The sequence below is a fragment of the Somniosus microcephalus genome, chromosome 3 (genome assembly GCF_052327205.1).
Source record: "Somniosus microcephalus isolate GS21.2 chromosome 3, FLI_Smic_1.0, whole genome shotgun sequence".
Classification (NCBI taxonomy): Eukaryota; Metazoa; Chordata; class Chondrichthyes; order Squaliformes; family Somniosidae; genus Somniosus; species Somniosus microcephalus.
The window spans coordinates 67,083,016-67,099,958 of record NC_140989.1 but is presented as its reverse complement, the minus strand read 5'-3'; the positions used below and the strand labels follow the sequence as shown (position 1 = coordinate 67,099,958).

At 44.4% G+C, this 16,943-nt stretch overlaps 1 protein-coding gene across 1 annotated transcript in view; it reads right to left on the bottom strand.

Moving 5' to 3' along the window:
* The window catches only part of rcor3 (REST corepressor 3), a 115,810-nt gene that overhangs the window by 39,732 nt on the left and 59,135 nt on the right, over nucleotides 1–16,943 (bottom strand). Inside the window, exon 9 of the mRNA XM_085980904.1 lies at nucleotides 15,113–15,190. Coding sequence (XP_085837030.1) covers nucleotides 15,113–15,190 — 78 coding nt within the window. The remainder of the gene's footprint in view (nucleotides 1–15,112; nucleotides 15,191–16,943) is intronic.

Genomic DNA, 16,943 nt, shown 5'->3' with positions numbered 1-16,943 from the left:
GGGAAGTTGAAAGCAAACAGTTCCAGCATATAAATAACAAGACCACTCGGAGTTTCGAAATAGGACAACCAGTGTTAGCCCGGGACTATAAAAACGAGAAATGGCAATCTGGAACAATTCGGGCCAGACAAGGACCCCTGATGTACACGGTAGATATTGGTGAAAATGTAATACGGCGTCATGCTGACCAACTGGTAGAATCGAGAACAAGGGTCGAACCCATGGTTACGGCAGAGACAACCGTGGAAGAAGTTAGTGAACCTGAAGCATCTACCTCAGAAGTGAATGTACCTGATGATGATGTCCAATCCATAAGAGACCAACTAGATGAGTCACCCCAGCAACGAGAATCAGAGACCCCTGAAAGGCGTTATCCAACTCGAATCAGGAGGCCTCCTCAGAGACTGAATCTTTGAACTGTTTTGCATGAAGTTGTATATATATATGTTATTATGTTATGTTAAATGGGGATATAACTGTTAAGCTAAAAAGGGAGGATTGTGGTGTATGTAACCTGTTCCACCTTAAGAGAACTACCTTAAGAGATGTACTACTTTCTCTTGGCTGTTGTATACTGTAATACCGGTGGTGACCACACCGGTATATAAACGTTGTGTAGGGATTTGCTGGGCAGTTCAGCCCTGACCTCCGAATAGTAAAGACCTGTTAAAGTTATTCTTGTGGTCTGTGTCCAGTGATTTATAATAAGCATAACTGGGACACACAGACTTAACAGAACCTGTGGAATTCTCTACCACAGAAGGCAGTGGAGGCCAACTCATTAAATATATTCAAGAAGGAGTTGGATATATTTCTTAAGGCTAAAGGGATCAAGGGATATGGGGAGAAGGCAGGGACAGGGTACTGAAATTGGATGATCAGCCATGATCTCGTTGAATGGCGGAGCAGACTCGAGGGGCCGAATGGCCTACTCCTGCTCCTATATTCTATATTTCTATATAAATGTTTGCCATTGCCTATCCACCGTCAATCCTTTAAGTAACGTTCCCCAATCCATCCTAGCCAACTCGTGCCTCATACCATCGTAGTTTCCTTTATTTAAATTCAGGACCCTAGTCTCTGAGTCAACTACTGTACTTCACTCTCCATTTTAATGAAGAATTCTATCATATTATGATCGCTCCTTCTCAAGGGGCCTCGCACAACAAGATTGCTAATTAATCCTTTCTCATTACATAATACCCAGTCTAAGATGGCCTGATCTCTAGTTGGTTCCTCGACATACTGGTCCAGGAAACCATCCCGTATACACTCTAGGAACTCCTCCTCCACAGTATTGTTACTAATTTGGTTAGCCCAATCTATATGTAGATTAAAGTCACCCATGATAACTGCTGTGGCCTTATTGCACGCGTCTCTAATCTCCCGGTTACTTCCATCCCCAACCTCAGCATTACTGTTTGGGGGTCTGTATACAACTCCCACTAATGTTTTCTGCCCCTTGGTTATTTCTCAGCTCTGCCCATACAGATTCCACATCATCAGAGCTAATATCCTTCCTTACTATTGTGTTAATCTCCTCTTTAACCAGCAATGCTATCCCACCTCCTTATCCTTTTTTCCTGTCCTTCCTGGATGCTGAATTCCCAGACTTGGTCATCCTGGAGCCATGTCTCCGTAATCCCAATTATATCATATCTGTTTACATCTATTTGTGCAGCTAATTCATCCACCTCATTACGAATGCTCATTGCATTAAGATACAAAGCCTTCAGGCTTGATTTTTTAACACTCTTAGTCCTTTTAGAATTATTATTTACTGTGGTCCTGTTTGATTTACACCCTTGTTTCTGCCTTCCACTTTTGCTTTTCTCCTTCCTGTCTTTTGTTTCTATCCTTGCTTCCCTTTCCCATGTCTCCCTGCGCAGGTTCCCAACCCCCTGCCATTTTAGTTTAAACCCTCCCCAACAGCACTAACAAACACTCCCCCATGGATATCGGTTCCGGTCCCGCCCAGGTACAAACAGTCCAGTTTGTACTGGTCCCACCTCCCCCAGAACCGGTTCCAATGTCCCAGGAATTTGAATCCCTCCCCCTTGCACCATTCCTCTAGCCACGTATTCATCTGAAATATCCTTCTATTTCTACTCTGACTAGCACGTGGCACTGGTAGCAATCCTGAGATTACTACCTTTGAGGTCCTATTTTTTAATTTACCTCCTAACTCCCTATATTCAGCTTTTAGGACCTCATCCCATTTTTTACCTATATCGTTGGTATCTATATGCACCACGACAACTGGCTGTTCACCCTCCCCCTCCAGAATGCCCTGCAGCTGCTCCGAGATATCCTTGACCCTTGCACCAGGGAGGCAACATACCATCCTGGAGTCTCGTTTGCGGCCGCAGAAACGCCTATCTATTCCCCTTACAATAGAATCCCCTATCACGTTTGCTCTCCTGCTATTTTTCCTCCCGTCCTGTGTAGCAGGACCACCCATGGTGCCAGGAAGTTGGCTGCTGCTGCCTTCCCCCGATAAGCCATCCCCCTCAACAATATCCAAAGTGGCATATCTGTTTGAAAGGGGGATGGCCACAGGGGACCCCTGCACTACCTGCCTGCACCTACTACTCTGCCTGGTGGTCACCCATTCCCTTCCTGCCTGTGCAGCCTTTACCTGCGGTGTGACTAACTCCCTAGACGTGTTATCCACGATGTGCTCAGCATCGCGAATGCTCCAGTATGTATCCATTCGCAGCTCCAGCACCGCAATGCGGTCTGTCAGTAGCTGCAGCTGGATACACTTCCCGCACACATGGTCGTCAGGGACACAGAAAGTGTCCCTGATTTCCCACATAGTGCAGGAGCAGCATGCCAGGGTCAAGGATGTCACTGAGCGGCTGCAGGACACTGAGGGGGGAGGGTGAACAGCCAGAGGTCGTTGTCCATATCGGTACCAACGACATAGGCAGAAAGAGTGATGAGGTCCTGCGAGCAGAGTTTAGGGAGCTAGGAGAGAGATTAAAAAGCAGGACCTCAAAGGTAGTAATCTCCAGATTACTCCTGGTGCCACGTGCAAGTAAGTACAGGAATAGGAGGATAGAACAGATGAATGCGTGGCTGAAGAGATGGTGCCGGAGGGAGGGCTTTAGATTCCGGAGGCATTGGGACCGTTTCTGGGGAAGGTGGGACCTGTATGAGCCGGACGGGTTACACCTCAACAGAGCCGGGACCAATATTCTCATGGGAGGTTTGTTAGTGCTGTTGGGGAGTGTTTAAACCTGCTTGGCAGGGGGATGGGCATCAGCATATAGGAGTAGAAAAGAGGAATAAAGTGCATAAACGAGTGAGTCTGTTGGATAGTACTAGAGAAGATAGTACTAGAGGCGGAAGTAGTACCATATGGGCAGCACGGTGGCATAGTGGTTAGCACTGTTGCTTCACAGCGCCAGGGACCCGGGTTCAAATCTGGCCTCGAGTGACTGTCTGTGTGGAGTTTGCACATTCTCCCCGTGTTTGCGTGGGTTTCCTCCGGGTGCTCCGGTTTCCTCCCACAGTCCAAAGATGTGCAGGTTAGGTTGATTGGCCATGATAAAAATTGGCCCTTAGTGTTAGGGGGGATTAAATACGTGGGGTTACGGGGATAGGGCTTGGGTGGGATGGCTGTCGGTGTAAGGACCGGGTGCTAGGGTTTGGATGATCAGCCATGATCTCGTTGAATGGCGGAGCAGGCTCGAAGGGCTGAATGGCCTACTCCTGCTCCTATCTTCTATGTTTCTATGGGAGCAGACTAAGAAAGACAACGAAAAATTCAAAACGGATTTAGAATGCATGTACGTAAACACAAAGTGTGGTGAATAAGGTTGGTGAGCTACAAGCACAATTAGCCGTGTGGCAATATGATGTGGCAATAACGGAAACATGGCTTAAAAACGGTAAGGGCTGGGCACTTAATATTCAAGGGTACAAGGTGTTCAGAAAAGATAGGGAAGGAAAAAAGGGAGGTGGGGTGGCAGTGCTGATTAAGGAAGACATTGTAGTGTTGCAAAGGGAGGATGTTCTTGAGGGGACAGGGACAGAATCTATTTGGTTAGAGTTGAGGAGCAAAAAGTGTACGATCATGCTATTGGGGGTATTCTATAGGCCTCCAAATAGTGAGAGGGAGGTAGAGGAGCAAATCTGCAGGGAAATCGCAGAGATATGCAAGAGCTATAGAGTGGTGATATTGGGGGACTTTAATTACCCAAATATCGATTGGAATCATGCTAGGGTAAAGGGAAAGGAGGGGGAGGAATTTCTGAAATGTGTTCAGGAGAATTGCTTGACCAGTATGTACTTGGCCCAACTAGGAAGGAGGCATTGCTGGATCTGGTGCTGGGGAATGAGGTGGGCCAGGTCGACCAAGTGTCTGTGGGAGAACACTTGGGTACGATTGAGCATCGTATCATAAGATTTAGATTAGCAATGGAGAGGAGCAAGGAACAATCTGGAATGGAACTTCTAAACTGGAATAGGGCTAACTTCAATGTGATGTGAAAAGATCTAGCCAGGGTAAAATGGAACCAAAGACTGACAGGAAAAACTGTAACGGAACAATGGGTGATCTTTAAGGAGGCGATGTTCCAAGTACAGGCTAGGTACATTCCAAGAAGAGGGAAGGGTAAGGGAACCAAAGCAAGGGCTCCTTGGATGACGAGGGAGATAGTGAAGATGATGAAACAAAAAAAGAGGGTGTATGATGCGTGTCAGGTGAATTCTTCAAGGGAGAACCAGACCAAATACATTGGGCTGGATTTTCATTGAGGAGGCATGTAAGAGGCGGGACTACAACTTTCGGGGTTGTAGTCCCGCCTCCATCGATTTGTGGCCAACCCACGCGATTTTCACTTGATTGACCTTGTTGAGCCCGCTAAGCAGGCCAATTAAGGGCCACCCGGCAACAGGTGACGTCACAGATTGACATTTCATCTGTCAAGAGCTTTTGACAGATGAAATATCAGCATTTGACAGCTGCTTGAAGCTGTCAAACACTGACAATCTGTACTCCAAGTTAATTCCTTCCTCTCAGGCTGATTTAGAGATATCTCCAGAACAGAAAGCTGAATGCTGCAACTTTTGACAGCTCGCGGCCATTCTGCTTTCTGTGCCGGTGAGATGAGGGACTCCTGAGACCTGAAGGAAGGAAGGAAGGCTGTAAAGGTAAGTAAAATTTCTTGAAACACTTTACACACACCAAACACACTTACCTCTTCATTCATGCACCCATCACTCACCTGAACACCAGACATCTCGAACCCTCCAAGCCCTTCAGCCCGCCTCGCTAACTTGGCGTGGTTTGGAGCCGTCAGGAATCCCACACTTCAGCAATAAAAATAGGGATTAGGCTAAAAGCTGCCTGTTAACTACCTGTTAACAGGCAGTTAATTGGCACTAATCCCCTTCCCGCCTCAGGGAGACGGGTCCCAGCACAGGTCAGGTATCCGCCTCCTTTGGAACTGGAATGGAGGTGGGTTGGGGGTCATGCCCCCCAAATACAAGATTTTAACCTCCCACACGCCTCCAAGGCCCAATGAAAATCCTGCCCATTAAGTTGAGAGGGGATCTGAAGATGAAAATAAAATTGGCAGAGAGAGCATATGAGAGTAGAATGGCGGTTAACATAAAAGGGAACCCAAAAATCTTCTACCGGCATGTAAACAGTAAGCGGGTAGTAAGAGGCGGGGTGGGGCCTATTAGCGACAAAGAAGGTGATATATGCTTAGAGGTGCAGGGCAAGGCTAGAATACTCAATGAGTACGGTGTATCTGTGTTTACTAAGGAGGTGGATGCTGAAAAATATCGGTAGAAGTGGAAAAGGTAGAAGCAATGGAAGGGGTGAAAATTGATAGACAGGATGTACTGGAAAGGCTGGGTATGCTTAGAGTGGACAAGTCGCCTGGTGCAGATGGTTTGCATCCCAGGTTGCTAAGGGAATTGGGGGAGGAGATAGCGGAAGGGCTTGCCATAATTTTCCAATCTTCCCTAGATGCGGTGGAGGTGCCTGAGGATTGGAAAGTGGCAAATGTGACACCATTGTTCAAGAAAGGGTGCAAGGACAATCCTAGTAACTACAGGCCGGTCAGTTTAACATCAGTGGTGGGTAAAGTTTTAGAAACAATAATCAAGAAAAAAATTAACGGGCACTTGAAGAGGTTTAAGCTAATTAAGGAGAGCCAACACAGATTTGTAAAAGGCAGATCGTGTATGACTAATTTAATTGAATTTTTTGACGTAGTAACAGGGGGCATTGATGAAGAGAATGCAATGGATGTTGTCTACATGGATTTTAGGAAGGCATTTGACAAAGTACCACATAGAAGGCTGGTTAACAAAATTGAGGCTCATGGAATAGGTGGGTCAGTGGCAACTTGGATAAGGAATTGGCTTAAGGATAGAAAACAACGAGTTGTGGTAAATGGCTGTTTTTCAGACTGGAGGATGGTAGACAGTGGTGTTCTCCAAGGGTCAGTGCTGGGGCCACTGCTTTTTGTGTTATATATGTATATATATAATTGACCTGGATATTGGAATACAGAGTAGAACTTCTAAATTTGCTGATGACACCAAACTTGGGTGTGTGGCAAACAGTGAGGATGATACCAATCGACTGCAGCAGGACATAGAAAGGCTAGCAGAATGGACAGACAAGTGGCAGATGGAATTTAATACAGAGAAGTGTGAGGTGATGCATTTTGGCAGAAGGAACAGGGAGAGGCAATATATACTTAACGGCACAGTTTTAAAGAGCGTGCAGGGACAGAGGGACCTGGGAGTTAATGTGCATAGGTCCCTGAAGGTGGCAGGACACATTGATAGAGTGGTTAGTAAAGCATATGGGATCTTGGGCTTCATAAATAGAGCTATTGAGTACAAAAGTAGAGAAGTTATGCTGAACCTTTATAAAGCGTTGATTAGGCCACAACTGGAGTATTGCGTCCAGTTCTGGTCACCACACTTTAGGAAGGATGTGAAGGCCCTCGAGAGGGTGCAGCGGAGATTTACCAGAATGGTTCCGGGGATGGGGGATCTTAGCTACAAGGACAGGTTGGAGAAGCTGGATTTGTTTTCATTAGAGCAAAGGCGGTTGAGGGGTGATTTGATAGAGGTAAACAAGATTATGACGGGTTTGCATAGGCTAGATGGGGAATGGCTGTTCCCAATAGTTGATGGTACAAGGACTAGGGGACACAGATTTAAGGCTTTGGGCGAGAGATACAGGGGGGAATGTGAGGAAAAAAAATTTTACGCAGCGAGTGGTGATGAACTGGAATTCACTGCCGATGGAAGTGGTGGAAGCAGAGACACTCAATGTTTTCAAGGGGTGACTGGATAGGCACTTGAGGGAAATAAACTTGCAGGGCTACGGGGATAGAGCAGGTGAATGGGACTGACTGGATTGCTCTGCAGAGAGCCGGCATGGACTCGATGGGCTGAATGGCCTCCTTCTGTGCCGTTAAGACTCTATGGCCTAGAAATTCAGTGGGCTGCGCCACCAGTTAGCGCCCAAAGAGGGCACTTAGTGGCTTTAGCGTCACTGGCCACACCTCCCGCGATATTTAGCGGGGCGCTAATGGCGGCGTTAGCCTGTAGCGCTGCGCCGCCACCGATGACGTCATCGGTGTGCGCAGCGCCCCGATCACCATATTTGGTCGCGCCCGCCTCTTTAACACCGGTCGCAAATCGCGACCGGTTCACAGGGCCTACCTGTGGCGGTAGTGGCGCAAGTTAAGGTGGAGGTGCGGGGCGGCCGCTTTTTCGGCGGCCGCCTGCCAGCACCTCCGTCCCCGGCCTCCTAAACCACCCCCCCCCCCCCACGGCATTGCCGGCTGTTTCCAGAGAGCCCGGCACTTCTCCTTGGTGCCGGGCTCATTTGCCGGCACTCGCGAGCGGGGATCGCGCTGTTGCAGGCACCTCCCCCTTAACAGTGGGAGGAAGGCCTGCAGTACCGCAGCGTGTGGCGCTGTGGCCCTTAGCGCGGCGATATTCAGTGTGAGCGCCCCAAGCGGGGCGCGGGGAGCCTCGAGTAGCGGCCCACTTCCGTTTGGGGCGCTGAAACTGAATATCGGGATGGCGCAAGTGGCTCCGCTCGCAGCGGTAATTCCGGCGCCCAGGCGAGCTTGGCGCCCCAAACAGGGCCCAACTGAATTTCTAGGCCTATGACTATGACTTGCATTTATGCACAGGGTGTAATGGACCAGAAATGGGGAGGAGACTAGTAATGTCTAGTAATCCACTCTCCACGCATTTGTAGTTGATGCTCATTTCCAGTAGGCATGAGGTGGGTACAGGAAGCTCCTGCCTGAAACAGGTGGGAGCTTAATTAAAATATTCAAATTACATAGGAAACATCATTAACACTTCAGTAGCACTGCATACAAGCAAGCATGCAAAGGTGACTTAAGCCAACATAGCCTGCTTGTCTACACTCAAGATGCCACCTTCCATATCCACAAGCATTGGCACATCCATTGGTAATGTTATCACAGGCTCAGGGGCAGAGACGTGCAGCTGTGTAATTTGCTGCAAAGACAGTGCAACGGACATGCAGCATTTGTCTAGCATATTCAGTGACAGTAACAAGTCAGTGATGGCCTCCAGTTTGCCTCTACCTCCTTCCAGGCTTGCTGCAATGCTGATCTATAGGATTCCTACATTACAACAGTGACTACACTTCAAAAGTACTTCATTGGCTGTAAAGCGCTTTTGGATGTCCCGAGGTCATGAAAAGCACTATATAAATGCAAGTCTTTCTTTTTTCTTTAAGTGGCAAAATAGGGCCAGCCTCCTCACAATCACCTCATGCAGCGCCACCTCTACTCTCGCAGCCATTAAACAAGAATTTAGATGTTGGCCTGCTCCATTATTTGCCTACCAACTAATGCATGTTTCCTGTCCCTTCATTTTTGCCCATTACTTCTTAGCACTCTCCCACCTTTATTTTAGCATAAGCTTCTAACAGGTTGGAATTCTTTGAGCCTTTCTAAGGCTGCAAGGATTTCTGTCCTCCTATTCTGGCACTTCTTTTTAATTGTCCACATCCCTTTAAATTTCATCTGCACGCAATCTTCTGGTCCTACTACAATACTCCCTGAAAAAATAAATCTGCGTTTGGAACTGTTAAGTTTTACAAAGGCTAAAACAATAACTCCTGAGAGATAGACGGTATTTATCTCAGAGTGCTAAAGGCGACAGCTCAACCATTCCACTGCTCTCCAGGCTGGCCTCCCCCACCCTGCACCCTCGGTAAATTTGAGCTCATCCAAAGCTCTGCTGCCCGTATCCCAACTCGCACCAAGTCCCATTCACCCATCACCCCTGTGCTCCCTGACCTACATTGGCTCCTAGTCCAGCAACATCTCAATTTTAAAATTCACATCCTTGTTTTCAAATCCATCCATGGCCTCGCCCTTTGCTATCTCTAACCTCCTCCAGCTCTACAACCATCCTATACCTCAGCGCTCCTCCAGTTCTGGCCTCTTGCGCATCTCTGATTTTCTTTGCTCCACCATTAGCGGCCGTGCCTTCAGCTGCCTAGGGCCCAAGCTCTGGAATTCCCTCCCTTAAACCTCTCCGTTTCTCTACCTCTCTCTCTTCCTTTAAGACGCTCCTTAAAACCTACCTCACCTGTCCTAATATCTCATGTGGCTCAATGTCAAACTGTATTTGATAATCAATCCTGTGAAGTGCCTTGGGACGGCTTACTACATTAAAGGCACTATATAACTGCAAGTTGTTGTTGTTGGGAGGAGATTTCTGAGGTATTTCCAATCATTATGAAGGAGTCACTGGACACTGGGGAGATACCAGTAGATTAGGAACAGGTCAACATGGTTCCCATATTCAAAAGGGGCAACAAGTTAGTCTCAGGCAACTACAGGCACATTAGTCTTACTTCAATTCTGTGTAAAATAATGGAATGGGTTATGCCCCCAAACTTGAAGATCACCTGTACAATAATAACTTATCTAACAGCAGTCAACATGGATTCAGAAGGGGAAGACACTGCCTGACAAACGTCCTTGAGATCTTTGAGGAAGTGATATTCCTAGTAGACTGTGGGAAGCCCTAAAACGCGATGTATCTAGACTTATAGAAGGCATTTGACAAAATTAAGGTATTCGTCAAGCTCAAAGCTAACGCAGGGTAAATATCGGGTATGGATAAGAAATGAGCTAATGGGTAGAAATTATTAGGTACTTAAAGGAGTGATATTGGGGTGATGTATGTGTGTGTGTGTGCCGGGGGGGGGGGGTGGTGGTGCAGGCAGTACTGAGTGGGGTGTCCCAGGGATCGATGCTGGGACAAATATGATTTCTAATTTGCATCAATTATTTGGACTCAGAAACCCAATGCAAACTGGTTAAATTTGTAGATGATACCAAGTTAGGAAGGTCAATGGAATCATAGGAAGCAACTTAGAAATTACAGAATGAGCTGGACAAAATATGTAAATGGGAAAAATAATGGCAGGTGAAGCTTAACACAGACAAATATAAAGCACTACACACTGGAAGTGCTCTGGTCAGACCAAGCCTTGAGTATTGTACCTAGTTCTGGTCAATGAGACACAACGGAGACATTGCATAGGATATACAGCACAGAAACAGGCTATTCAACCCAACCAGTCTATGCTGGCATTTATGCTCCACTCGAGCCTCCTCCGGTCTTTCCTCATCTAACTTATAGGTACATAGGAACAGGAGTAGGCCATTCAGCCCCTTGAGCCTGTTCCGCCATTTAATGAGATCATGGCTGTTCTGCAACCTAACTCCATATAACTCTATTAGCATAACCCTCTATTCCCTTCTCCCTCATATGCTGATCTAGCCTCCCCTTAAATACATCTATACTACTCACTTCAACCACTCCCAAAGGGGAGATACATATAGATACATAGAAGATAGGAGCAGGAGTAGGCCATTCGGCCCTTCGAGCCTGCTCCGCCATTCAATGAGATCATGGCTGATCATCCAAATTCAGTACCCGGTCCCTGCCTTCTCCCCATATCCCTTGATCCCTTTAGCCTTAAGAAATATATCCAACTCTTTCTTGAATATACTTAATGAACTGGCCTCCACCGCCCTCTGTGGCAGAGAATTCCATAGGTTCACCACTCTCTGGGTGAAGAAATTCCTCCTCATTTCAGTCCTAAATGGCTTACCCCTTATCCTTAGACTATGACCCCTGGTTCTGGACTCCCCGGCCATCAGAAACATCCTTCCTGCATCTAGTCTGTCCAGGCCTGACAGAATTTCATAGGTTTCGATGAGATCCCCTCTTCAATCTTCTAAACTCCAGTGAGTATAAGCCCAATCGACACAATCTCTCCTCATACGTCATTCCTGCCATCCCAGGTATCAGCCTGGTGAATCTTCGCTGCACTCCTTCCATGGCAAGAACGTCCTTCCTCAGGTAAGGCGACCAAAACTGCACACAATACTCAAGGTGTGGTCTCACCAAGGCCCTGTACAACTGCAGCAAGACATCCTTGTTCTTGTACTCGAACCCTCTTGCTACGAAGGCCAACATACCATTTGCCTTCTTAACCGCCTGCTGCACCTGCATGCTTACCTTCAGCGACTGGTGTACAAGAACACCCAGGTCTCTTTGCACTTCCCCTTCTCCCAATCTATTACCATTCAAATCATAATCTGCCTTCCTGTTTTTGCCACCAAAGTGGATAACCTCACATTTATCCACATTATAGTGCATTTGCCATGTTTCTGCCCAATCACCCAACCTGTCCAAATCGTACTGGAGTTTCACGACATCCTCCTCACAGCTTACCCTCCCACCCAGCTTTGTGTCGTCTGCAAATTTGGAGATATTACATCCAATTCCCTCGTCCAGATCATTAATATATATTGTGAACAGCTGGGGTCCTAGGACCGATCCTTGCGGTACCCCACTAGTCACTGCCTGCCACTCGGAAAACGACCCGTTTATTCCAACTCTCTGCTTTCTGTCCGCCAACCAGTTCTCTATCCAAGTCAATACCTTGCCCCCAATCCCACGTGCCTTAATTTTGCACGCTAATCTCTTATGCGGGACCTTATCGAAAGCCTTCTGAAAGTCCAAATACACCACATCCACTGGTTCTCCCTTATCTATTTTACCAGTTACATCCTCAAAAAATTCCAGTAGATTAGTCAAGCATGATTTACCTTTTGTAAATCCATGTTGACTTTGTCCGATCCAGTCACTGCTTTCCAAGTGCTCTGCTATTACATCTTTTATAATGGACTCTAGCATTTTCCCCACTACCGATGTCAAGCTTACCGGTCTATAATTCCCCGCCTTTTCTCTACCACCTTTTTTGAATAGTGGGGTAACATTAGCTACCCGCCAATCCATGGGTACCGTTCCAGAGTCTATCGAGTTCTGGAAGATGACCAGCAATGCATCTATTATTTCTAGGGCCACTTCCTTAAGTACCCTGGGATGTAGATTATCAGGCCCTGGGGATTTATCGGCCTTCAGTCCCATCAATTTTCCTAACACCATTTCCCTACAAATACTGATTTCTTTCAGTTCCACCCTTTCATCAGACCCTATGTTCCCCGGCATCTCTGGGAGGTTATTTGTGTCCTCCTTTGTGAAGACAGAACCAAAATATGTATTTAGTTGGTCTGCCATTTCTTTGTTCCCCATTATAAATTCCCCCGATTCTGACTGCAAGGGACCTACGCTTTACTTCACCAATCTTTTTCTCTTCACATATCTATAAAAGCTTTTACAGTCAGTTTTTATGTTCTCTGCAAGCTTACTCTCATATTCTATTTTCCCTTTCTTAATTAATCCCTTTGTCCTCCTTTGTTGAATCCTAAACTGCTCCCAATCCTCAGGATTATTGCTTTTTCTGGCCAATTTATATGCCCTCTCCTTGGACCTTATGCTATCCCTAATTTCCCTTGTTAGCCACGGTTGGGTCACCTTTTTTGTTTTATTTTTATGCCAAACTGGGATGAACAAATTCTGTAGTTCATCCATTCGGTCTTTGAATGTTTGCCATTGCCTGTCCACCGTCAACCCTTTGAGTGCCATTCCCCTATCAATCCTACCCAACTCGCTCCTCAGACCATCATAGTTTGTTCCTGTGGCTCATGTCATTATTTTACCCCTTGATGCTTTACTGGCTTGCATTGCACTGCAGACTATGGTATAGATAAGTATACAAACAAAACATATAAACGATATATTACCACCACCCTATATGAATTGGTACAGTGGAATCAGGGTGCAAGTATTTTTCATTCAACCACTGGAGCAGTACAAAGAAGAACCATAAGGTTGATCCCTAGCCTTAGAGGTCTCAGTTATGAGACTGGGGAAACTTGCGCTTTTTAGTCCTGATAGGACATGTCTGATAGGTGATCTTATAGAAATATACAAGACTGTAAACAGTATGGATAAAGGTAGATTTGGAAAATGTATTTAAATTAAACTGAGAATAGAACAAAGAGTCACAGGTTTAAACTAGTGTCATGCAAATTTAGAACTAATATCAGGAAGTACTTCTTCACACAAAGAGTGATCAACACAGAGAATAGACTTCCAGATACAATAATCAAAGCAAAAACCCTGGGGTCCTAAGAACCAACTGGATGTTGCAATGAGGGGATTTTAGAGTCTTTATGGATGGATGTGCTGAGATGGGATGAATGGCTGCCTCATCTATAACTATCATGATCTTATGAATAATTTTTCAAATGGCCTGAGCCTAGAAAATTGAGTGCTATTGACATTACCATTCTGACAAGATTTGCATTAGGTCTCAGCCATTTAGAATTGGCTTACACCCGCACATAAAACTCAGCCCCAAAAGTTTAAATCCTTAAATTTTCTTATAGTCTTTTAAACTCTCCTCCTGGTCATCTATTAATTTGTAGATCCTGTGGACGGGTATTTTGCTGAAAAAAATTAAACATCTTCAACTTAATCTGCTATACTCTAAACACTTCCCATAAAAAAAACTTCTTCTGTTGCATAATGCTACTTAACAGTATTTGAATATTTTTGACCCTAGTTATACATGAGAAGATGAAATCACATTATTGCTAATCCTCTTACTGACTTGTTTAGTCAAACATCTTCAGTGCATTCCCATCTTAAGTCAGGAAATGTAGAGGTATATTACAGGTGCACTGCTACCAACATTCCCACAACAATGACTGAAGTGAGAATATGTTTGTTCTTTCAACTTGTTGTGTTATTCTAAATGTCTGTAAAATTACCAAGCACCTTTTAAAATTAAAAACAAAATTCTCCTCTGGGTGGCCTTGTGGCTGAAAAGTCAGATGATAGCCTGTACTTTGTTGACACAGGAGACGTAAAGAAAGACCTGTTCCATAATAAAGGAAAATTGAAGCCTCTGCAGGTCGACCTAATTCTACATTCTACCCAGTCTCAGGCAACTTTGGGACCTAAATCTGTACCAAAATAAAATCTTCCACTTCATGCTTGTTGCACTCCAAGATGATAATTTCAACATTCAAATGATTTCCACACAGAGTTTGGTCAATTATTAGCAGCTGCATGTAAATATAAGATGCTCCCGAAAAGCAAGAACCCATACTCCAATTGATAGTTTAAAGATTACTATTCTAAGATTTAAATGTCTATTGGTCTGCAAAAAGACAGACTATTTATTTCTTGTCTATTTTTTGAAATATTCAGTTCTGGTTTCCCCAGGTCTAAACTGCACACACTTAATTCCCAAATGATAAAGGGAAATTGAATGGAGGGTTGTTTTATAAAATTTATATTGCTGCAAATGCAGACATACCTCAGGTGTGAACACAGATGTGGATTGCACCAGCACACATGCAAAAGTTTTTTTTTCTAAATCTTGCAAAAATGTCAGTGCACAATGGGAATGCCACTGTGTTCATTGTGGATGCATTCATGTACTTATTTATGCCAAGTGAATGAGTAATTTCTTGATGCAGAATTCCACTTTTACCACAGATCTCCAAATCAGTCTAGTTTTACAGGTAGTCAATGAACAGAGGAATATTTTCATATAATGTATAAAATTATAGACCTAAAACTGCACACATAACAAGACAGAGAATTACATTGGTTGTGAAATTATAAGCACCATATTATTTACCTCAGGTGGTCTGAATTCTTCTATGCCTCCTTCTAATTTCAGCTTCAGTGCACTGTTAACTTGCTTGGCATTTTGTACCTGGGAAACCATTTCAAAATTAGACTTTTACCTATCTTTTTATAATCAATTTTGAAATTAACATTGCTCCTTTAGGCAGTATAATTTTTTCTATAGGTTAGTAAAATTAATTTAAGCAATTTATAAAATGTAGCTATAATAACCAGATTTAAATTTTTCAAAGCGGAGACGTCAGATCAAAAAGCAGCTGCAGGAAGGGGAGAAGTAAAAGCTTTTACTTCTGAGGAAATCCATACTAAGAACTGGCCTGGGAGGGGGGGTGACTAGCTGTTGTTTCATTTATGCTCAGAGAGATATGTCTGTATGCAAATCGCAAGCAAATTTATTTTTATAAAGGTGGCAACATGAGTTAAAACCAGGACCTCAAGTCTATCCCAAAATTGCTCATCAAATCACCATGATGGAATCAGCAAAATTAGGAAAGTCACATAAACCAGTTGTGATGAAATGCCATCGACCTGAAATGTTAACTTTGTTTCTCTCTCCACAGATGCTGCCTGACCTGCTGAGTATTTCCAGCATTTTCTGTTTTATTACATAAACCTGGATGGTCTGGCTAAATTAAGCTATAAATGGGCCTAGTGACTTATTATGACAAAATATTTAACATTCAAAACAATATCTTTACAATGGTTCCCTTAATTTGTAAAGATTTTTTTTTTAAAGTGAGAATTTTTTTAAATATCCTATCAACAGAATTCCAAAAATGTACCATGTATCCTCGTTCCTCTGATTAAAGTGTCGCTGCTTTCGTGCTTCCCCCATCCCTCTACTGTTTGCAAGAAAAATAAAAACATGACCAATAACTAAGTAGATGGCCGGCGCTTTCCGCTTGCGTGCTCACCAGCCTGTGATTTCACCCCATTTATTTTCATGTGGAGATGAAAATTGAAGGCTGGCAAACACACTAACTGAAAACTTCGGCTATACACACACAACAATACTAACCTTAGGTGTGCAACTAACTGAAATTGCCACAAGCATGTGGTAATCTTAGTTTAGTAGTGTGTTGGCATTAGAAATCCTTTGGCAGGGTAGAAAACCAGTCAGGTCCATATCTGAGGATTGGAGGACCAGAGGCTCCCTGTCAATTTACCTTCCCCCTCTTCTCACCTCACAATAGGGCACAGCGTGGTCAAGAGCTATGAAAAATACAATTATCTGTTGGAGATGTGTTCAAAGGGCAGCACAGTCTGGATCCTCATCACATAATCTAAACCTTACTCCCCAAACTACTGGGTTATCTTTAAGAGAGATCTTGATCATTAGGACTCCCTTTAAAAACTAAAACCGTTACAAAGAATGGAGTGAAAGAACAGAAGGGTACAGATATGCAAATCTTTAGTCGGGGGGGGGGGGAGGGGGAAGGTCATAAAAAGGTCAAGAGTCTGTATTTTATATATAGAGAGCATTGGATATGAAAGGAGATAAGAATCTGAATTATTCTGTGCAGATTTGGGAATGGTATTGAAGCCATGGAAAAGGTGCAATGTTGAATTATGAGGATGATACCAGGGATCAGAGGATTATAGTTATGATGAGACACTTGAAAAGCTATAGCCCTGAAATTACACCATGTGATATGCATGAATGCTTAATGTGTTCTGATGAAAATGTTCTGTTATTTTAGTGGAGGAGTTAACTCATTCAAAATAAAGGAGTTAATGCATCAGCAAAAATAAATAGTAGAAATAGGAATTTCAGACAAACACAGTAAGTGTTCATCCGTCATTATCCCACAACTTAATTTTAG